The sequence below is a fragment of the Camelina sativa genome, chromosome 2, assembly GCF_000633955.1.
Source record: "Camelina sativa cultivar DH55 chromosome 2, Cs, whole genome shotgun sequence".
Taxonomy (NCBI): domain Eukaryota; kingdom Viridiplantae; phylum Streptophyta; class Magnoliopsida; order Brassicales; family Brassicaceae; genus Camelina; species Camelina sativa.
This window is the reverse complement of record NC_025686.1, coordinates 25,782,208-25,802,912: the sequence shown is the minus strand read 5'-3', so window position 1 is coordinate 25,802,912 and position 20,705 is coordinate 25,782,208. Positions and strand designations below refer to the sequence as shown.

At 34.4% G+C, this 20,705-nt stretch overlaps 7 protein-coding genes across 7 annotated transcripts in view; 3 read left to right on the top strand and 4 right to left on the bottom strand.

Moving 5' to 3' along the window:
• LOC104739073 (putative pectinesterase 63) lies at positions 1,888 to 3,685 on the top strand. Its single transcript, XM_010459325.2, has 5 exons — positions 1,888 to 2,128; positions 2,298 to 2,576; positions 2,726 to 2,932; positions 3,027 to 3,265; positions 3,376 to 3,685. Exons 1-5 carry the CDS (start codon positions 1,919 to 1,921, stop codon positions 3,536 to 3,538), a joined length of 1,098 nt encoding a protein of 365 aa, XP_010457627.1. The 5' UTR covers positions 1,888 to 1,918; the 3' UTR covers positions 3,539 to 3,685.
• Positions 4,693 to 6,671, bottom strand: LOC104739063. The gene is made up of 8 exons (XM_010459314.2): positions 6,367 to 6,671; positions 6,147 to 6,261; positions 5,934 to 6,050; positions 5,757 to 5,843; positions 5,588 to 5,664; positions 5,363 to 5,490; positions 5,129 to 5,265; positions 4,693 to 5,045 (listed from the first exon to the last, which is right to left on the bottom strand). The coding sequence occupies exons 1-8, from the start codon at positions 6,579 to 6,581 to the stop codon at positions 4,968 to 4,970; spliced, it is 954 nt and encodes a 317-aa protein (XP_010457616.1). The 5' UTR covers positions 6,582 to 6,671; the 3' UTR covers positions 4,693 to 4,967.
• On the top strand, positions 12,226 to 13,001 carry LOC104739054 (putative glycine-rich cell wall structural protein 1). The gene has a single exon (XM_010459304.2). The coding sequence runs from the start codon at positions 12,292 to 12,294 to the stop codon at positions 12,712 to 12,714; it is 423 nt and encodes a 140-aa protein (XP_010457606.1). The 5' UTR covers positions 12,226 to 12,291; the 3' UTR covers positions 12,715 to 13,001.
• Positions 13,769 to 14,853, bottom strand: LOC104739048 (cyclin-U4-3). The gene is made up of 2 exons (XM_010459293.1): positions 14,371 to 14,853; positions 13,769 to 14,274 (listed from the first exon to the last, which is right to left on the bottom strand). Exons 1-2 carry the CDS (start codon positions 14,733 to 14,735, stop codon positions 13,974 to 13,976), a joined length of 666 nt encoding a protein of 221 aa, XP_010457595.1. The 5' UTR covers positions 14,736 to 14,853; the 3' UTR covers positions 13,769 to 13,973.
• Positions 16,394 to 17,885, bottom strand: LOC104739038 (peptide methionine sulfoxide reductase A1-like). The gene is made up of 2 exons (XM_010459281.2): positions 17,442 to 17,885; positions 16,394 to 16,883 (listed from the first exon to the last, which is right to left on the bottom strand). Exons 1-2 carry the CDS (start codon positions 17,868 to 17,870, stop codon positions 16,632 to 16,634), a joined length of 681 nt encoding a protein of 226 aa, XP_010457583.1. The 5' UTR covers positions 17,871 to 17,885; the 3' UTR covers positions 16,394 to 16,631.
• On the top strand, positions 18,235 to 19,329 carry LOC104739029. Its single transcript, XM_010459269.1, has 2 exons — positions 18,235 to 18,572; positions 19,097 to 19,329. Exons 1-2 carry the CDS (start codon positions 18,329 to 18,331, stop codon positions 19,294 to 19,296), a joined length of 444 nt encoding a protein of 147 aa, XP_010457571.1. The 5' UTR covers positions 18,235 to 18,328; the 3' UTR covers positions 19,297 to 19,329.
• Positions 19,503 to 20,705, bottom strand: part of LOC104739021 — a 2,241-nt gene continuing 1,038 nt past the window's right edge. Inside the window, exons 2-3 of the mRNA XM_010459258.2 lie at positions 20,133 to 20,344; positions 19,503 to 20,041 (exon numbers count right to left, since the gene is read on the bottom strand). Of these exons, the coding sequence (XP_010457560.1) occupies positions 19,613 to 20,041; positions 20,133 to 20,344 (641 nt within the window). The 3' untranslated portion in view covers positions 19,503 to 19,612. The remainder of the gene's footprint in view (positions 20,042 to 20,132; positions 20,345 to 20,705) is intronic.

The window sequence follows — 20,705 nt, the reverse complement described above, 5'->3', positions numbered from 1 at the left end:
AATTTCAATTCATGAGCATTATCAGACCGCACAGAACAAACTTTAATGTTATATTGAGTTTCTACTAACTTTAGGAAACCAGGAAAAACATTGATAACATCAGATTTCTGTTTGAGCATGTATAACCAAGTAGCGCGACTAAAATCATCAACAATTGTCAAGAAATACCTATAACCATCGACTGTTGGAACAGAAAACGGACCCCAAGTATCAATATGAATAATTCAATCATCTTATCTCTCATATGATTCAATGATTGAAAATGTAAATGCTTTTGTTTTGATAGATGACAAACATGACAATGAGTTTTATCTTTATTTATTTTCGACTTGGAAAGCAACAATACATCATAAATAGATTCTATCTTAGCAATAGATGGATGTCCTAACCTTTTATGCCACATATATGTATTAACCGAAGAGACAGAACAAACAGACTTACCAGGAAAAGAAGAACTAGAGACATTAACAAGGGTCTTATCCAAATGCAGAACGTATAAATTTGCAACTTGACTACCTTTGCCAATCATTAGGTCTTGAGTAAGAGCCTGTATCACACAATCATCAGAAGTAAAACTGACTTTAGACCTTAAAGACTTTGTGATAACACTGACACTCAACAAGTTAAATTTAAATTCAGGTATATGCAACACATTATGTAAGTACAATGCATCAGTAAGATGTATATATCCGGTTCCTTCTATTTTAACAGTCTGACCATTGGGAAGACGGACAAAGGTTCTATCTAAAGATCTATAATCGTATAATCGACATAAAGGTTTCTCTCATATGTAACATGATGACTAGCTCCTGAATCTATGACCCAAGCTCTAAAAGACAGCTCAGTTTCATGAGGTATAGAAGAGGTCAACATGTCATAGAAACTGAAATCGTATAGAGAGAAATGTACTAGATATCTGTGAGATAGTTGGTACGGAGTTTGAAGTTGAAGCTATGGCTTTATCAGGGCATGAAGTGACACTCGAAGACTGAATCTTGGTGCTTAGATAAGAGATCATCTGTTGGAGTTGGTCATTTGACATATCTTCGTTGAGACTCTCCTTAGGTGTATCTTTAATATCCTCCACATGACCAGTACTAGCCAAGTTAGCACTCCCAACGTAGTTATTCTTCTTTGCTCTTGGATGTCCTGGAGGATAGCCATAAAATTTGTAGCATTTATCCGCAGTATGTCCAACACACGAGCAATGAGAATACTTAGGTTTCTGGAAGTTTCTTTGTGCCATTAGGATTGAATTTTGATCCGGGATCATAGCTTGAGATTGAAAAGCAGTAGGATTAGAGATTGGTTGAGAAGACACTCCTACAACTCTCTGACTCTCATCTTGATCCAAAATGTTGTAGATGTCGTTCAAACTTGAAGCACGATTGCATGTTCCTTTATTTTCCTATGTAATGTAACGTAGGCATTTATGTACCGGTTTTGATTCTCTCAAAGTTTGTGATACTCCAAAAAAAAAAAAACACTATTTTGATATAAATCAAATCTGTAGTTGATTTCTATAGCGATTTAAACAGAAACTAATTCAGAACTATATATATGTATATATATATATGCCTATATGGGATATCATAACGCCATGCATGTTTGGTTTAGACGTGTAGTATTGAAAAATTTCTTCTATATATATATTAGCTAATCATTTGTTCCAAAAATAAAACTAATACTAAAATAGTTTTGTAGATAAAATAATAAACTATGACAGTACGTAACATATATATATAGAATTTGTGAAGGGATAAAAATGATTAAAGAAGAGGAACCAGAAACCAATTTAGCAAAACTTAATGGCATCGGGTATTCTTCGCTTTTCAGAAATGGTATATAAAAACCATAAGAAAGTGTTTTAGAAAAGTAGTAAAAAAACATAATACCAAATAATAGTAATATTAGAACAATGGGATACAATTCTGTGTCCCTAATAGTAACAAGCCTGCTCGTGGTGATTACATCGCCGGTGGTTTTCGCTAACGATGCAGCACCAATTCCGCAGAACAAAGGCGGAATCGAGCAGTGGTTCAACACCAACGTCCCGTCGTTGGCTAGTAGAAAAAGTACATTAGATCCAGCTCTATTGGCCGCTGAGGCTAAGCCACGTATCATCAAGGCATGATAATATTTGTAAACATGCATTACAATTAATAGAGACGTTTTCTTATGTTTTCAACAAACAACATGTTATTTATTTATTTTTGTCGTCATTGCGATATTTTAAATGATATTATTTAGGATTTTTGGGTTTTAGCATAAGATATATTTTGGACCTACGAGTGCAGGTGGAACAAAATGGAAGAGGCCAGTTCAAGACAATAACCGAAGCGATAAAGAGTGTACAGGCAGGGAACACTGGGCGTGTGATCATCAAGGTAGGTCCTGGTGTATACAAAGAGAAGGTCACAATAGATAGAAACAAGCCCTTCATCACACTGTACGGTCATCCAAATGCAATGCCGGTATTGACATACGACGGTACCGCATTACGATATGGGACAGTCGATAGCGCAACTCTCATTGTCTTGTCCGACTATTTCATGGCTATTAACATCATCGTTAAGGTATATATATCTCGTAAGATTTGTTCTTATATTTGTCTCGAAATATGTTGGCTAATCAGGACAGTTTATGATCTTCTTACATGTGACATTTTACTCTTGAAAGGAAAAAGTAGTTTCAAAACATAATAACATTTTTTTTTTTTTTTCAGAATTCTGCGCCTATGCCGGATGGTAAGATGAAGGGTGCACAAGCTTTATCTATGAGAATCTCTGGCAACAAAGCAGCTTTCTACAACTGTAAATTTTACGGTTATCAAGACACGATTTGCGATGACGCCGGAAACCATTTCTTCAAAGACTGCTACATCGAAGGCACATTTGATTTCATCTTTGGAAGCGGACGCTCTCTATACCTCGTACCTACCTAACTAGACCACTTGCTCAACCAATTCATGCTATATATAAATACAATTACGATAATCTTTAACGGTAAAATTAATTTTAAAATAGGGTACACAACTAAACGTTGTGGGAGATGGAATCAGAGTGATCACAGCTCATGCGGGAAAAACCGCGCAAGAGAAAACCGGATACACGTTCGTGCACTGCAAGGTTACAGGGACTGGAACCGGGATCTACTTGGGTCGAGCATGGATGAGCCACCCGAAGGTTGTTTACGCATACACCGATATGTCAAGTGTCGTGGACCCATCTGGATGGCAAGCAAACCGCGACATCGGACGTGACAAGTATGTATAGTCCAAACCATAGTATATCAATCCAAAACTCTATACATATATATATATATATATATATATATATAGTACATAATTTATTAATGCAAATTATTGATGAGCAGGACGGTGTTCTATGGAGAGTATAAGTGCACAGGACCAGGATCGCTCAAGGCGAAAAGAGTTAAGTTTACACAATACATTGACGACATTAAAGCTAAATACTTCATCTCGCTTGGCTACATCCAAGGATCCAGCTGGCTTCTTCCTCCTCCCAAATTAATGTAACTACCAAATTAATCAACATCTCCCTATCTACACTACTTTGTTTGATTTTTTTTTAAAAACATGTGTATAGAGGAGCTGAGGATTGTGTATTGTTTTGCTTTTACGAGGAATGAGAATCAATGGTTTATAACAAATCTCTACTTAGGTTTTAATGTTTAAAGAAAGAAAACTAAACTAAAACACAAAATTTTTATTAAAAAAAATCCTCAAACTCATTGGTGTATGCCCTAGCTCTCGAGAAACAGGGCATGTAAGCTCATTGTTCTGAAGAAACAGAGTTTCCATGTTCTTGAGATTATCCAATTCTGCATGAATTTATGCTTTCAAGCTGCCAGAGGACACAGTGTTGGTGCCACTGAAGCTCTTCTTGCTGAGTACGCGTAGTAGATTAAGGGTTCCCAGTTCCCTTTCTAACATGGCTGTGTGTATCTAAATTGGGGCGTGAGGCTGATCCATGAGAAAGGCGGAAGAGTTTATCGCGGTCAATGACATCAAGAACGCTGATGGTATTAGTATCCAAGCCCTTCGGAAACACATGTAAGTCTCAGAGACTCTGTGGACTCTAGTGAAGTGCTTGTACATGAGTTGGGTGGTGTCGTGAACTGAACCAAGACTTCACCAAACACAGCCTAACATTTATACAGATCCTTTCTCTCTATTTTTTCCTGACTCCGTTTAACTCCAATCTTTCTGTTAGGGACGTTAACTCCAAGTTCATAATAGAGGCTGCAAACCATCCAACAGATTCAGAAGCAGACCAGGATAGGAATTTTACTCTTACTCTGTTTTCTGTTCTGATATGTTACTCAAACAGTTTGGTTTCTAAAGTTCCCTTCCTCTTGTGTCATCTATGTGCAGACTCTGTTGAACTAGTGGTGATACTTCCAGACATTTACGCAATACAGAGATACAGTACATGGCTCGTGCCTTACACAACATCAAGTTTTACCATTCTCATTCATGCTCCCGTATGGGAGTTTTCACTCAAGGTGTTAAAAACAAGCTACTCGCGCCACTACCTTGCGTGGCTGGGAAGCTTGAACCACACAAATACACATGGTTCCATCCTTTTTTTTGCTTCTCTTTGAAACGGAACTGAAAACATTTAAAACTCAGAAAACAAAACATAATGTAACATGAAGGACAACAACACATTTAACGGGAAACAAGCTTTTTTGCTTAATGGAGAAAACCAAACATTACATGCCGTTTGATGTCACAACTCACAAGACGTACACAGCATGCCAGTTTCGTAGTTGTTGGTTTATCTGGTACACTGTATCTAGGTTGTTCTGGGAAGACAGTACTAACATTGTATCTAACTTCACTTGTGTGTGTGTATGTACAGATGAAAAGACGCAGTTATAAATATTCATCAATACATACCATTTTTAGTTACACTGACAGAAGGTAGATAGTGTTGCAGATTTTAATCGAAGGGATCGATCCGAGGGTCATGCTCACTCGCCATAGCCATGCCTGTGCACAAACACGTCGGGCACATCACCTGAGCATCAAACACATACAACTTAGTATCCACACCTTTAGGTTTTGGTTTTTTTCTATAGGTTTTTGTTTTTGTGCTTTTACCTTTCCGGCACCTGAACAGTTTGAACATCTTTCGGTTTGGGGCGGTGATTGAGAATGACTCCCACCAGCAATAGTTGAGACTGGTTCAGCTAAAATAAGAGAACCTGTGCTAGAGCAACGAGCACAAGCTAGATACCCTGTGTTAATATAAAAAAAATACAATTATTACACGGTCATTTGTTTTAGAAACAACCTTTTGAAAGCAAGAAACAAGAACAAGTGAAATCATAGTACCAGTTCCTAGACAGTATTTGCATCTCTTGTGTTCTTGCTGCTTTACGTTGTTGACTTCAACTACCATCAAAGCCGAAATAACACCAACAGCTCCTCCAGAAAACGAAGCTACTATTGGATCCACTTGACTGTCATTCAAATCAACACACAAAATTAAGCATCTTTAAAAGAGATATTATACTCCCCAAAACAAAAAACACAGTTGAAAGAAACAAGTATGAAAACCTCAATTGCATAGGTAGATGAAGACTTTGAATAAAATCTGCATATGAAGTACCTCCAATACCTAGCTTCAACTCTAGCTGTACCAAAGATTACAAAAAAAAAAAAAATGATTATTAGAGAGAACAAATCCAATCTTAAGAAAGAAAAAAAAACAACAACAAGCACTTACAGTAGGAGCTAGAAGGCCACCGAATAAGATAATCCCGGCGATGAGTGAAAAACAAGTTGCGTAGTAGACTTTCAAATTGGCAGCAGTCTGAAAACCAAATGCATATACGATCAATTCATACAATTAAACAAACCAATGGAGGTAAGAATGGGAAAAAAGAAAAGAAAAAAAACAAACCAAAGGAGGTAAGAATGGGATAAAAGATGGGAAATTAGGTAAATCATGTTCTTGTTCCTCGTTTATGATACCAAGTTCTGTGTTTTTAATCCGTTGTTGTATTCTTAGCCTCCGTACCTAATATATATAAAACAGTTAAAAGAGTCTCAAGGAAGGAGCTCAAAGAAAGGTTTCCACTTTAAGAAACTACTTGAAAGACAGAGTGTAAGTAACCTCTTCCATATGCAAGAAGATCTTGTTTCGTCGGCTTCTAATGTTATCTTGAATCTCTTGTAATTGCATTTTGGCAAAGTCCTGTACTGTTTCAGGCCCTTCTATTATACAAAACCTTCATTCACCCCCAAAAGATAAAAATCATAACTTTTAAGTTTTTTTTTTGACCAATACCGCAAATCGAAATATATAAAGTGATCAAAGCTAGTTTGAGAGTTACCCGGCAGCGAATTTGGATTCAGAATCAGATTCAGAGTCGAGGGAGGAAGATTCAGGGTTTAACGCAGTGAGTCGCCGCCATCTGAATCTCCGATTACGCCCTAGTGAAGATGATGATGATGATGATGATGGTGATAGTTTATGATCTGAACAACGATGATGATTGTACGGATCAGGTGGGTAGGTAACTGACAAAATCCTACCCAAACATGACATCTTTCAGAACCCTCAGATCAACTCAACTCAATTGTGAAATCGAGACCCGAGAGAGAGAGAGACCACTTTGCTCAACTCAACTGTTTGTTTGACGAATGTTTGTACGTGGCGGGTTTTTATTGGTTCTTATATTTTACACTTGGTTTTTATATAAAGAAAATAAAAATTTTGTTTTGAGAAAACTTGTGGTGGAAGATTTTTTTTTTTTTCTTTTTTTCCCTGAAATGAAATTTTATTTTAATGGATTAATTTATGAATATTTTCTTGCTACTATTTTTGGTTATTTTTCACAAAATTAAATTGGTCTCTATCTAAAGTATTACATATGCAGAAAATATCCAATCAATGTAATAAATTTTCATTTGTGTTTTTTTTTTTTCCGTCTGATACAATTTCATTTGTAATTTACTAATCATTCTACACAAAATTATTACATTATGTTTTTTACAACAACAACAAAAAAAAAAAAAAAGTTTTATTATTATTATTATTATTGATACAGTAATCAAACTTATTATACAGTACATGATTTTTATTTATAGAATTATACATACCTGATCATGAGTTTTGATTACATTATCTTAATATGAATGGGCCGGGTCACATTAAGTTATTCATCATTGTTGTTAAGAGAAGGCTTTCTAAAATAATAGTATTTCGGATTCATTTTTAACTTGTGTAATAAATAAAACGGAATCGTTTTAAAGCAGAGTCAGGAGAGAAAGCCCTAGCCAATTAACCTATAAATACAACTCCCAAAGTCACTAATCTCTCCAGCAGCATCACTCCAATGTTGGGTTAATTAGTTACTAATCCTCTTCTTTATTAAGTTCGTCTTCATCTTTTGTTTTTATTTTTATTTTGTTTTGGAAAAGAGATATATGAGAATCGTGGTGATGACTTCGTAAATATTCAAGCTCAACAGACCGCAATGCAGGACTTTTTCTTGTTTTTTCATGGAAAGTTTTGCGTGTCGATAATCCCGCTGAACTGAGCGATCTCTTCTTTTTCAAAAAATAAATTTTTCATTTTCTTTTTTTTCTAATTGATTATTAAAAAATAAAATCTTGCTTTTAAAACTCTTTTTTATTTTTTCCGAATATTTTTGGGTAAAAATATGGAGTATTACAATGAGGATTTACAGCTCCCTCTTCTGATCTTTTGATTTTTTGAAGAAATTGGCTGGCAGAATCGAACCATAATTATTTATGTTGCCGTGACTGAGTACTATCCGCAGTAGCCGCCTTTCTTATTGTTGTGATGATGATTAGGGCATTTTATTGTTTTTGATGTTATCTAATATATTTTTGGGCTACATATATTTTTGATTTTAATACATTTGGAGATGTAATACAAATCCTCAAGGGTGAAAAACGTTTACTATTTTAAATTGGACGCCATCTTGTTTACTAGAAAATCCTTGTGGATTAAAACGAATGTTTTGTTTACGTGCAAGCTTCCACATATAAACTTTTGGACACAGGATCAAAAATGATGGTATGCAAATCTATTTCCTTGGATCTTAAGGTACATTTCAAAAATCAGAAATGATAAGTTAGATGTTAGAAGGTTGTCACCTGATATGAAACTACATGCTGGTAACATATAATATGTTGCAAGACATGAGCCATTAAATCCATGGACTCGACCCCTTTTGTTAAGTTCTTTTGGGCTTTTGCAATGCTCAACAATCCATGCATTCCATTCCAAAGTAGTATTTAGGCAATGGAGCGTATTCTTCAACAAATTTCATCTGCTCTACCTTAAAAAAGACAAATTGTGAAAATGTTACCATGAACGAATCTTTTGACGAGTGGCACAGTTTTTAAACCGGATTTTAATAGGTCACTCGACGAAGAATTTTGTTTTCTTATATACTTTTCAACGCTATAAATATTATTGCTGACGTATTATAACGTACATATAGTATTTGTAGTTTGTTGTTACCAATATAATGTTACAAACGCGTGTATGAACATGTACATAGTCAAAGCACAAATGCATGTGTGATGCTTTTACATAAAAATCAAATGATGAATTTTATGCTAAGTGTCTAATAATAGAGGAAGTGGGTGCAAATAGTAGTGACTAGTGAGGGTCCAGCACGTGGCACAACCTAAGCGTCACAGAATGTTGTTAGTTGTTTGTTACTAAACACACTATAGTAGAACCCTTTGGGGGCTCTGGACCAAATCGAAAATTTAAATAAAAATTTATCTTTTTCAAATGAAAGCAGTATACAACAATATTAATTAAGCTCTATTAGAATATAACTTATGAATTAATGAATTATGATATAATGTAGTACTGTTTTGTCTTCTTCAAACTAAATGATTATACAATAACGTTGATAACTGATGGAGTATGTGTCATTATGACATTATCTATTAGATTAAATTTAACTAAAGGTTTTCTCTTCCAATCTTTGCTTCACTGTATATATATAATGTCAATGTAGCTAAGTAGCTTCATGTATAGGCGAGTCCTATCTCTCAGCTGCTTGGTTAATTCAGATTCATCCAAGTTACTCCCTATACTTATACACTATTCAGGAGAAAAAAATGTGGCAAGAAAATCCTTTACCAAAAAAAGAATGTAGATTCATGCAAATCCGTGCGAGCAGTGGACGCTACATACTTATATAGTTTTTTATTTATATACATGGTATGTAATATTTACAAGATGAAGTAAGTTTATATACGATATCGATGTAAAAAAAATTAGGGGTGTATTGTATATTATGCACCACATAGCTTATACATGTTCATGAGACAATATTTTCTGTAAGACAATACAGGGGATTGGACTTTAGGCTCCCGATTGGTCCGGATTCGCCAACCTGTTTAACTCCACTATAAAGATTGATCCATTAACATCACATATACGTAAATCCATTTTCTAGATATTTTGAAGCTAAATAGAGGAATGTTGTAAGAAACACGATGTGATGCATACTAACAAACAGGGACACTCATTATTATCATTTTTATTTTTAAATTTTTAAAAAACTTCGATGACAGTGGATTGGGAGCTCTCAGATTATTATTTTTAGGGGAAGTCTTTTTAGAAGTATATGTATATGAATATTCGATCATATCCTAAAAGAGACATAACATATGGTAGTTGCTCCACCGTAGGAAGTTGTGCGTGTGGACCGCTTCACCGTTGAAAATAATTTAAAAGTTGCCATCATTCCAAAAAGAATCCTTTAGATATTTCTTAGAGCCAAAAACATTTGTGTCTTCACTATAGATCTCAGTCGTTACAGGAAAACAACATTAGTGTAAAACTTGTGGAATCAATATATATAATCGAGTCCACGGCTCTACGGTGGCGGGATGGCAAACGGATCCTGGATCACCATTTCCGTTCGACTCACGGCATCCAGGTACACCGGAGGTCCTGATCCGGTGTGTATCCACAATCCATGGGCGGCGGCTCCAACAGAGTTCTTCTTTTGGGGAATTAGGGTTTCCTAAAACCGGTTAAGGGAAACCGAATCGGTTTTGTAATCTGTGGTTTGTTTTGGTTTGTTGTATTTCGGTTTAGGCCTTTAGAGGATTGTGATGTGCCTAAATCCGGAAATAGCCCATTGGGCACTTATTTATATAAATTGAATACCCTTTAACAAAAAAAAAAAGAATAGAGACAAGAACCGATAAATAACCGATCATCACAGAAATATAACACATTTTAAGCATTCATATAGAGTTTCTAATTCACAAGAAATTTGTTAGGAGGCTAATTGAAGAAAATCAAACCATAGCAACATATATTGTGGAGTCAAAAAGAAAATCAAATATTAAGACTGAGTTAAAGAATATATAAAGTTGTAAAACCACTTGCAAAGAGATAAATATTTATCAATTATTTTTCTTTATGATTGAGACTAAAACTTAATTTTTATTTATTTATTTTCATAGTTAATGAGTTTCGCTAATAATTTTCTGGTTATAGAAATCTAGCAAATCATCATATAAGTCTTCACTGCNAAATATATATATATATATATATATATATATATATATAATCGACAATCGACAGTATTTGCAAAAATAAACATTAGACATTTCACAAACGGCATTGAGACTTTCGTAAATATAAATTGTCCAAGTTTATATATAGAAAACAATAAATTAAAACAAAATAGCATTTCTCTATTAGCCAGTCAACTCAGAAAGAAAAGTTTTACAAAAATTAAAACTTGATCTAAGATTGGCCAGTCCTATTCTCTGCATCTAAGATTTTAATCGAACTCTCCATCTAGTGTCTACGGACAGATGTTTATTTCATGTGTATTATATCTTCTTACCAAAAGACCATCTCAAAAACACTGACCGACCTCATACCCTATGAATATTCAGTTTTGTAATCATTCCTATATATTCTTTTTAAAATAAACCTATACGATGAGGGCCATATGATGACAACGTACATATGTAATAAATCATAATTTTAAATGTATTGTTTTTATGATAAAACATACATGATCAAGCTACACTAGATTTGGATTTCAGTATTTAAATAAACTCAAATTTCTTTGAAAAGTTTTGACCATTTGAATTTGATATAGCAAATGTTAGCTTGAATGGTTTCTAAATTAGTTAGAATGGTCAATAGATAGACGAAAAGATGGAAGTAATATGATGTGATCTATATAGTTTTTAATAAACGCGATATATCTATCTGATTTGCTCATCATTTTTGAACTAATTTAAGAATTAGTGGTCGCGTGACTAGTCTTAGAGATGAATTAATTATTTGATCTACCATTGTCAATGGTGTTGATGTTATATGTGTGTGTTTGCTAGATATATTGATGATCATCATTATCATTATTGGCAGATCACAAGCCGTATATAAGAAAATTTCTAAGTGGGATTGACGTTGAGATGCATCTTAAATGGGTTCTTCAAGGATAATATTTTCTACTTTAAAGCAAACTCAAGTAGATCAGTAATATCAAATATTCAATCATTTCACTTGACTTTTTGTATACTGTAATACGATTACCGACTATAATATGGAATAGAAATGAATACCAAAAATAAAATATGGAATAGAAAGATAAACTCTTCAATCAATAATGATTAGTCACATGCATTTATAGATAGGTTTTAACAGACAAATGAAAACAAGAAGATCAATTTATATATGAATATTATCACACACTGTATATCCGTGCCAATACATATACACCGTTTTTAGCATTTATGTTATACCAATATATTATCATAGTAATTTTTTTATTTTTGGCACTAAATCATGGTAATTAGTATCTATTGAAAAAAATGGTTCATAGCTAGTGACTTCATGATTGATATTGTAATTCTATTGTTAGGGCGGTGGTGCTAATTTACAGTTGATGATTACGTCTTAGTAAACAATTATATAACAAAAAGAAGTTTGTAAATTAACTCACAACATGTGTTGCCATGTTGGTGATGCAATTATAATGTTTTCTTATAACCTTTTTCCCCTAACAATTTTTTTTTTTTTAATTTCTTTTGTTTCGAGTTTGGATTTCACAAAAGGGTGGGTCTGGCCCATCTCACACTATCAAACCAACTTGTCATAGACCGTTGCATTTCAAGAATGGTTCATGTTATAAACCAACATGTGTTGCCTATAAATAGTGGCAGAAGCTTTCCTACAATAACTTCATAACAAAACAAGATTTTGAATTTAAAGATATAAGAAAAATTAGAAAATGATCAAAGGGCTCTTGTTGGTTTTGTTCTTTCTAGTCATTGCAAAGACTTCGGTTTCTCGTCCGTTCGCATGGTCTAGGAGGGGTAACATGCCAGGCCAAAACTACCCAGGCGAAAGTGGATCAGGTCGTGGGCCTAATTGGGAGTACAACTGGGGTTGGGGCTCTGCTCCAGGTTCTGGATGGGGTTTCGGGTCGGGTTCCGGTAGATCACCAACAGGGTGGGGAAGAGGATCTGGATACGGGTATGGATCCGGATCCGGGTCAGGTAGCGGATATGGATATGGTTCTGGAGGTGGTGGAGCACGCGGTGGTGGGTATGGTTACGGAAGCGGAAATGGCCGTTCTGGTGGTGGCGGCGGCGGTGGTGGTTCCAACGGTGAAGTTGCCTCTTTAAGCCACAGTAGTAAGATTCATCCGTGAGGATGTTTTGGTAAGTTCTCCCAACTAAAATGTTTTGGGAGGAGTATAAGTGTTTGTAATACAGTATTAAAGATTATTAGGTTTGGTACCCTCCTAAATGTAACTTATATATCTCCCTTTGTCTTGTATGCTTTTATATATAAGATTATGTGCTCGACGTATCTTATACCGTCTTTGCATGTCTCTAAAGGTGTGATCTCTTTATAGTGTAATTTGTGTATTGTCTTCCAAACGCGTGTTTAGATAATTTTAAGACAAGAAAATTTATATATATTATCTCTTAGATTTGGATTAAGTTCAACTTTTAAAAAACTGTATCGGTTTTACAAGATTTTATATTCGAATGTCAATATATGTTAGGTTTTTATTCATTTTGTTAATATATATGGTTTCAAGAAATAATATGATCGCTAAATTGCGTAAGGTGAACAAAAAAGAGTCCAAGATAATCGATTCAAGAGATAATCTATATATAATAACAAATTAGCAATCCGAATAAATGCCATCAAAAGTTATGTTGTTTCTATCGTATCTTTTGAATAATTTTCTTAAAAAAATCTGTAAAACATTTTAATTGTATGTTTTACGAAAAGTTGCAATTGTTCATTGTAACAGTTATTTTGTAAAGTTGAAACTGTTCATTGTAGAGTTGTGTTTATTCGTATATTTGTATCTTTTAAAATCTATATATATTTGTCTATTCAAACTGTTTTCATTTTTTTTGCCATTACACAAAATAATATAAATTTTCAATCTCAACGGTTTTTACAGATTTCTAAATTATTCTCTTGCATTCATTCTTTTAAAAGTAAAGAAATTCCTCCAATTCTATATTTAACTAAAGATTTTTGGAATGATGAATTTAAATTTACAGCTTTTAGTTAATTTTAAATATAAAAATTTAATAAAAATACCTAGAGTTTTTTTTCCAACAGTTAGATTGATTATATAATGAGTTTTTTAATTTGACTTTTCAATATGGTAATAAAAGTGTCTTCTATTTAAAAGCAGTTTATATGGGTTTGAGTCCTAGTATATATAAGGTGAAAAGGTATGTAAATCATGTAATTTGAAATTATATAAGGTGAAAAAAAAGAGTCCAAGAGAATCGATTCAAGAAGAGGCTTTCAAGAAACCAACCCTTAAAGAAAAGATACATTCAAAATTCTAAACTAACATCACTAAACAAGAACCCTCAGGATACAAAAGAGGGTTTACATCACACAACGTGATAACAACCCCAATGCATATATGTATATTCAAGCAGCAGCGAGTTGCTGCTTCTTGCTGTGATGAGTAGATAAAGAGTCGTCTTCGTGTGGATTCATCAAAAGTTTGGTCTTAAAAGAGCTTCTGAACGAAAGAGAAGGTTCAAGAAACAGAGATTTCATCTTCATCAACATCACCATCTCTCTTTGTAGAAAACAACAGTAGTTATTAAAAGTTGAAACGGTAACGTTTAACTGAAACTCGATTCCGAACAAGAAGTCAAGCTCAAGCATGTTCATCTCTTCTCTGCTTATTCCCCCAACTTTTGCATAATATCCATTGTTGTAACTCCTAAAGTTGTCACGAATTATAAATAATTAATTAATCACCTGTTAATTTATACGTAACTTTTAACAAATTAATTAGCCTCAGAATAAGTTTACTTACAAGTCATCCATGAATTTGGCAGAGACCAAGACACTTGTGATTATAAGCCTATGAACATTATGGGAATTGATAGCCAAAAATGGCTGCTTCTTCACGAACCGATCCAAATATATATACGCGACGATGTAACACGAATAGCTACAATTCGCATACTCGAAGATCCTCTCTAGATAGCTTCTGATTGATATGGAAGGTTTGGTTAATCCATGGAAACCTGAGATCATCTGTTTCTGGCTAAGCTTGTCGTTGGTCTCCGATACTCTTTGCAAGAGATACGACATTGCCGTTAAGACGCTTGGCATGATCTCAGCCATTGGTTCTTCGAGATCTTGATTCATTGTCCGGATCTGAACCTGATCAGCCATTCGATTGATGGATAAAAAGAAAAATAAAAGACAAAACAGAGCTCTCTGTTTCTGATGAGTTTATAAGTGTATTACATCACAATCACATCACATTACATGTTTTAGTTTGGTTTTTTTCGTATCTGTCTTTTTTTGCCTGTCATTTCGAGTGTTTATATAGAAGGAATTTTAAAAATATTCCATTACTATATTCATTGAATTTTTGTGCCCTAAGATTAGTTTTGAATTTACAATCTAGTAATTATGATTAGCTCATGGTTAAACCATGGGCCAGGGGACTTATTATTAATTCATCCGACTTCTGGTGAATTAAGTATAATTAACTAACCTTAGCTTCTAAAACAAGGAAAACTATAGAAATTAGAAAATTAAAAAGACAAAGCGGGGAAATCCAATGGAAACAATGGCAGGTTTATAGGGTTGTTTTATTAGCGTAATACTGTGTAATCTATATATTCTATTTTCTTATCTCGGTTACACAATCCATCTAAAGTGTATAATTTTTTCATACAAAAATGATTGTAGTTCATCTGAAATGCTTGCAGCAACTTTATATATGGTGGTGTCTAAAAGAGAAAAAGAAAAATACTCTTAATCTTGAGTTTTGACATTAGGAGGACATGATTAATTGATCGTGTTTGAGAAAACATCTACTATAACTTAAGACTTGGTTTCCTTGGAGTTAAATTGGTTTACCTACCAAAATAGCTAGCCCCTACGTTTTCATCACATAAGTCTTTTCTTTTCTTATAAAATCTAATTACAAGAATGTCGGTCAGTGTGTAATATACTACATAAACATAGATTTCTGGATCATCTTAACCAGCCAAAGAAAATAGTATAATGTAATTTTAGTGAACTATATAATTGATACAAGATATAGAAGGTTAAGATGTCTAGCATAAATTACTTTAAACGATTGCAATTACATGTAGTTAAGATAATATGCTAAGTAACTTGTTTAGATGTTTTATCAAACTTCTTCTACCACGAAGCTTCTTTTAGTTGACATTCGTGCATCATCAAACTTATTTTGGAGAAAGATAATAGTATTTTTTGTTTGAAATGTTAACATGCAGTCTATTAAATTCGAAAAAAATATATAAACCATTATCGTATCCTGGTGTTCAACGAATGGACGAAACCGATGAACTTCTTTAATCACAACATAGAGCATCTAACTAAAATGTGATTGAGAGAAAGCCACGTAAGAGAGTTGCGAGGCTGAACTAAAAATTCGTGCTATTCACGTTAGAGAGAGATCATGAACAACACGTAGTACTCATCAATAATGTTTATTTATTTGCTCTTTTGTTATTATGCAGAGATTTTAAAGATTTTTGTTTATCACACAACAAGATCACTGCCGCTTCTGTCTTTTTCACTTGCTTGAGTCCCCTTCGATTATATTATTCTTTTATATTTCGTATGAACGGTGCTTACTTTTAGTTTATAATCAACTTATTCGTATTAGTTGAGACTTGAGAATATGTCTCAAGTTGAGACATTATTGAATTAAATCCAAAAAAAACATACAATTAAGTATAATTTTTTTCATCCAATAAAATGGCTGATAGCTTAAAAGGTTTATCCACCACCATTAACACAATGTTTAAGATAAGATCATCGCAGAAATAAAGTGTTAATATCACCAGCGATAAAGAATTAACCTTTGAATTCAAATGACTCTTCCTTTTTTTACACCAACTGTTTTTTTTTTAATAAAAGGGACAAATATAACACAAGATGAACAATCTAAGCGATTTGAAACACTCAGAATGTTTTATGAACAAGAACAAGACACATAATTGCAATCTCTAAAACACAACATCTATAGTCTATAATAGATAAGTAGAAGCATCCTCTGCTTTTTTTTTGTGTAGAAGCAAGGCTTTTTTAGCCATAGCAGCGGATTGGGTCGTTGCAGCCTTTCGCAGAGGATTGCTTAAGACCAAACCTCCCTCCTTTAGACAAGTATTGCTGGTTATGTTCCTCGGCTCTGTAAAATTTCTTAGCCGGTAATATCTCTGTCACAATCTTTCTATCAACTTGTTGCTGGTGACGCTCCAGTGACTCGCGTGCTAGTTTCTCTTGCTCGGAGTTGTAGAAATATATCCCTGATCTGTATTGGGTTCCCACATCGTTTCCCTGATAAGGTAAAGATGTAACCATTAAAATGTCGACTCATAAGCTTTGCAGAAAACAGAAATGGCTAAACCGAACAAGAGTATGAAAGCAGAAAGCTTAGTAGATATAGAGAGTGCTATAGGCATCAGTTTATGTATCGTCTGACTCAGTTTCAGAGAAAGAAGTCTTATACTCAAGAAACTGTCTCCAATAAGAAGGTTAATAACATTGAGATATTTCACTATAACAAACTAATAGCGTCCATAACAAGGTAGCTTCTTTAGTCTAGAGAAGTATGAAGTTAGCTACCAACTTAGAAGTGTATACATCAAAGAGATGATAGCTTCAAACATCAAACCCAAAAGATGAAACGAATCCAAACTTAGACCTCAATCTAATTAGGGCTCATATTCAATAAAGCCCTAGAGAAGATCAAGTTTTCAGATAACCATCTCAATTTCACAGAAGCAGAGCCCTAAAAAAAACCCTAAAAAAAACAAAATCTTCCTCAATCTCCAAAATCACAAGTTCTTCTAACAAAATCCAGACATGAAAAAGATCAAGACTTTAGTTAGTTACCTGACGATTCAAAGTGGTGGGATCATGTCTAGACCAGAACAAATCAAGCAGCGACTCATAACTACACACTTTTGGATCATACTGAACACGAACCACCTCAGTATGATTCGTGGTGCCTGAACAAGCATCTTCGTAAGAAGGGTTGTGAGTGATCCCTTGAGAATAGCCAACCTCTGTTTGAGTCACTCCTGTAACTCTCTGGTACGCTAATTCCACGCTCCAGAAACAACCGGCGCCGAATTGAGCAAACTGGTTTCCCGGCGCCGGAGCATCGTCGTCGGGACCTTGTGCGATTGGTGAAGGATGATCCATGCTGGTTTGTTTACTTGATCCTATACCGAGCTTGTTTAGTATGTTCATGGAGATATCTTGTAGAAACAGAGACAGAGAGAAACAGAGGAGAGTGGTGAGGAGGAAACGTCGGCTCATCCTGCGGAACAATTTTTTATCATGACGGTAGTAAAATTCGCGTTTACGTTTGCGTTTGCGTTTGCGTTTGCGTTTGCTAACACCTTAGGCGGATACAAAAATAATAAAATATTTGTCGATGAATTTGTAAAATAGTCATGGAAATAAAAAGAATCTAAAAAGAAATTGTTTTTTTTTTCACTCTGAAACGAAGAGACGAGTGAGAATTTCAATTCAACGATTTGACAAAGTCATTATATCAGAACCATATATACCAAAACCATAGGCTCTAAATTTGCAATCAAATCCGGAAATTGTTTTTTTCTTTTTCCTTCAAAAAAAACACAAATTTAACTAACGAATTACTAAAAATATAACAAATAAACTGAGCAAGCTCTTCACAAACAATCTTACAAAATATATTTGTTTTTAAAGAGTTTTGTAACACACTTATCACAATCAAAGAAAAAAAAATCAAAATGTATAGATCCACAAGCTGGAATAGAGTGACAGAAGATTACTCATCCGCACCGCCTAAAGGATTGTGGATGGGCTCGGTGATTGGTCCTCTTGACGAGAACGAACTACCTTCCTACAATAATCCACCGGATGAAATGATTAAGAATGAAAAGTCACGTACAAAATTTGCAGAAAAAGCTATTCACATCATTCCTTTTGTTCTCCTTGCATGCGCTCTCGTACTTTGGCTCTTCTCAAATCCAGGTATTCACACTAATACACATATAATTTTGAGAGCCAAAAGCATGCTTGTGCTCATCAACCCATGTCAGGATTTTAAAGTGAAAGGAAAACAAAATGCATATTGTTGCTTTAACCATGGAATCATCTTCAAATTAATATATTCAAAATGAATCTAATCTTTAAAACATAGAATTTGACTAGATTTCAAATGTGTTTTTTCTTTCTTTCTAGTGCATCTACATTTTATAAGATAATTTGTTTCCAAATGAAACACTGGTAAATAGTATCTTTAACATATTTTGGGTTAATTATAAATGCAAATCTCAATTGGAATGGCAGAATTCCATTTTTTTCCCTTTGCGTTTACACATGTTATAGTAAAAAATATATATATTTTCCAAACGTAAGGATGGCTTTGATTAGCAAAAAAAAACAATTGTTGAACGTATACTGCATAGTGCATAAGGTATATAGTTTGTCAATTTTAAGCTTCATATATAAAGTCATCATAACTCACAAAATAAATAAAATTACTATTTTTGTAGATGTGGTGGATGTTGGGATGAGAGAAGAATCTATAGCGGCTAGGATTGAAGGATTGACAATCGAAGGAGACATCGATAATGACAGCGATGGAACTCAAACTGGTTTCTTGGGCGCCACCTTAGAACTCGGAGATACAGACAAACCAAACCTCAATGATCGGACCAGACGTGGTTCAAGAAAATTGATCAAAGGCTTTTAAATAATACTATTTTAATTGCACCAATCTTTTTTTTTTTTGGGATGAAAATTTTATTTTAATCTGCAAACTTTACCAAGACTATGATTTTGTTTTTGCTTTTTCTTCTGTTTTTGGTTAATAAAGGGGCAGGTAAATTTAAATTAAATCTAATAAGTAACTTTTCTAAAATCTATTCTGATAAAAAAAAATTGTACATAATCCGGCGACAAAACTCCTGAATATAGATATATATTCAAATAAAAACTCGTAACCAAAAATGAAATATACCTATATCATATGCTCAATTTCTGTTTTTTTTTTCTTTCCAAGTGTGATTTCATTTTACAGGAATGACACCATTACCCGTCATGTCAGTTGCTCCGGTAGCTTGTGGAGGCAAACCGATACCAAGTTCCAAACCGTCGTTCTTTGTCATCATATTAGAAGCTTCATTCGGCTGAGATTGAGGTATACCCATCGGTACATGCCTTGGTACAGGTATACCAGAAGGGTGAACAAACCTAATCTGTTCAGGATTGGCGTAGTACATTGGATGGATCATAAAAGGTGCGAAGTTGTAGTAAGGTGGTCCTGGTACGGTTTGGTAGACTGGCATTAACTCCATCGACAGATTCTGAAACCTGTTCGAAATCTCGGTTTGAGTCTGACCTGCTTGCATCACCGGTTGTTGAGATCCGGTTACTAATTGGTTAGTCAGAGTCTTGGAAGACGATGTTGATGCACCTTGAGAGTTTCTCTCTTTCTCCTTCAGTTCAATCAAACCAAAAAAAAAAATTAAAACCCTAAAAATAAACAATTGACTTCGTCTAACGAATTACTTGAGAAGCAAGGCAAACCTGATCTTCGAGAGAGATGTCAAAGAGACTAGCACGTCTTTTTCTCTTGTCGTTAACGTTTAACCTAATAAAATATTTCTGAGCATGACTCGCCACTTGTGTCGGTGTTCTCGTCGTGACGTAACTCTTTGCGATTCCTCTCCAATCTCCTTTTCCAAGTTTGTTCAACCCGATTAAGAAATTACGATGTTCTTCTTCCGTCCATGGCTTCCCTATTTTTTTGTAACAATTACGATTATATTATAGTTTCATGAAATTAAAACTATCGTTTAAAATTAAAGAAAAAAATTTACCCTTTTTCTTGTCATGAGCGGTTTTGGACTTCTTGGATTGAATCTGACCGTCGGAATGGTAACCTGTATCTTCAACGGCGGCGATTGGATCACCGCTACCGTTACTATCCTCGTTAGCGAGAAGAGCATCTAGGTTTCCCAAACTAAGACTCTTCCTTAACGCCGTAACCTCAGGCGGCCTAATCGGATCAGAAGATATGTTAACGCCGAACAGTTTAACGCTTCCCTTATTAACACCGCTTAGACAAGTACGTGCGTTATGGCCATTGTGACCACAGTG

Coding starts and splice junctions, on each gene's coding strand:
- LOC104739073 (XM_010459325.2), top strand. CDS start 1,919: ATGGGATACAATTCTGTGTCCCTAATAGTAACAAGCCTGCTCGTGGTG. Junction 2,577..2,725: donor CTATTAACATCATCGTTAAG/GTATATATATCT, acceptor TTTTTTTTTCAG/AATTCTGCGCCTATGCCGGA. Junction 2,933..3,026: donor GCGGACGCTCTCTATACCTC/GTACCTACCTAA, acceptor ATTTTAAAATAG/GGTACACAACTAAACGTTGT.
- LOC104739063 (XM_010459314.2), bottom strand. CDS start 6,581: ATGTCATGTTTGGGTAGGATTTTGTCAGTTACCTACCCACCTGATCCG. Junction 6,051..6,146: donor TCTTCTTGCATATGGAAGAG/GTTACTTACACT, acceptor TATATATATTAG/GTACGGAGGCTAAGAATACA. Junction 5,046..5,128: donor ACTGTTCAGGTGCCGGAAAG/GTAAAAGCACAA, acceptor TTTGATGCTCAG/GTGATGTGCCCGACGTGTTT.
- LOC104739054 (XM_010459304.2), top strand. CDS start 12,292: ATGATCAAAGGGCTCTTGTTGGTTTTGTTCTTTCTAGTCATTGCAAAG.
- LOC104739048 (XM_010459293.1), bottom strand. CDS start 14,735: ATGGCTGATCAGGTTCAGATCCGGACAATGAATCAAGATCTCGAAGAA. Junction 14,275..14,370: donor GCCAAATTCATGGATGACTT/GTAAGTAAACTT, acceptor TGACAACTTTAG/GAGTTACAACAATGGATATT.
- LOC104739038 (XM_010459281.2), bottom strand. CDS start 17,870: ATGAGCCGACGTTTCCTCCTCACCACTCTCCTCTGTTTCTCTCTGTCT. Junction 16,884..17,441: donor CCACCACTTTGAATCGTCAG/GTAACTAACTAA, acceptor TTACCTTATCAG/GGAAACGATGTGGGAACCCA.
- LOC104739029 (XM_010459269.1), top strand. CDS start 18,329: ATGTATAGATCCACAAGCTGGAATAGAGTGACAGAAGATTACTCATCC. Junction 18,573..19,096: donor TTGGCTCTTCTCAAATCCAG/GTATTCACACTA, acceptor CTATTTTTGTAG/ATGTGGTGGATGTTGGGATG.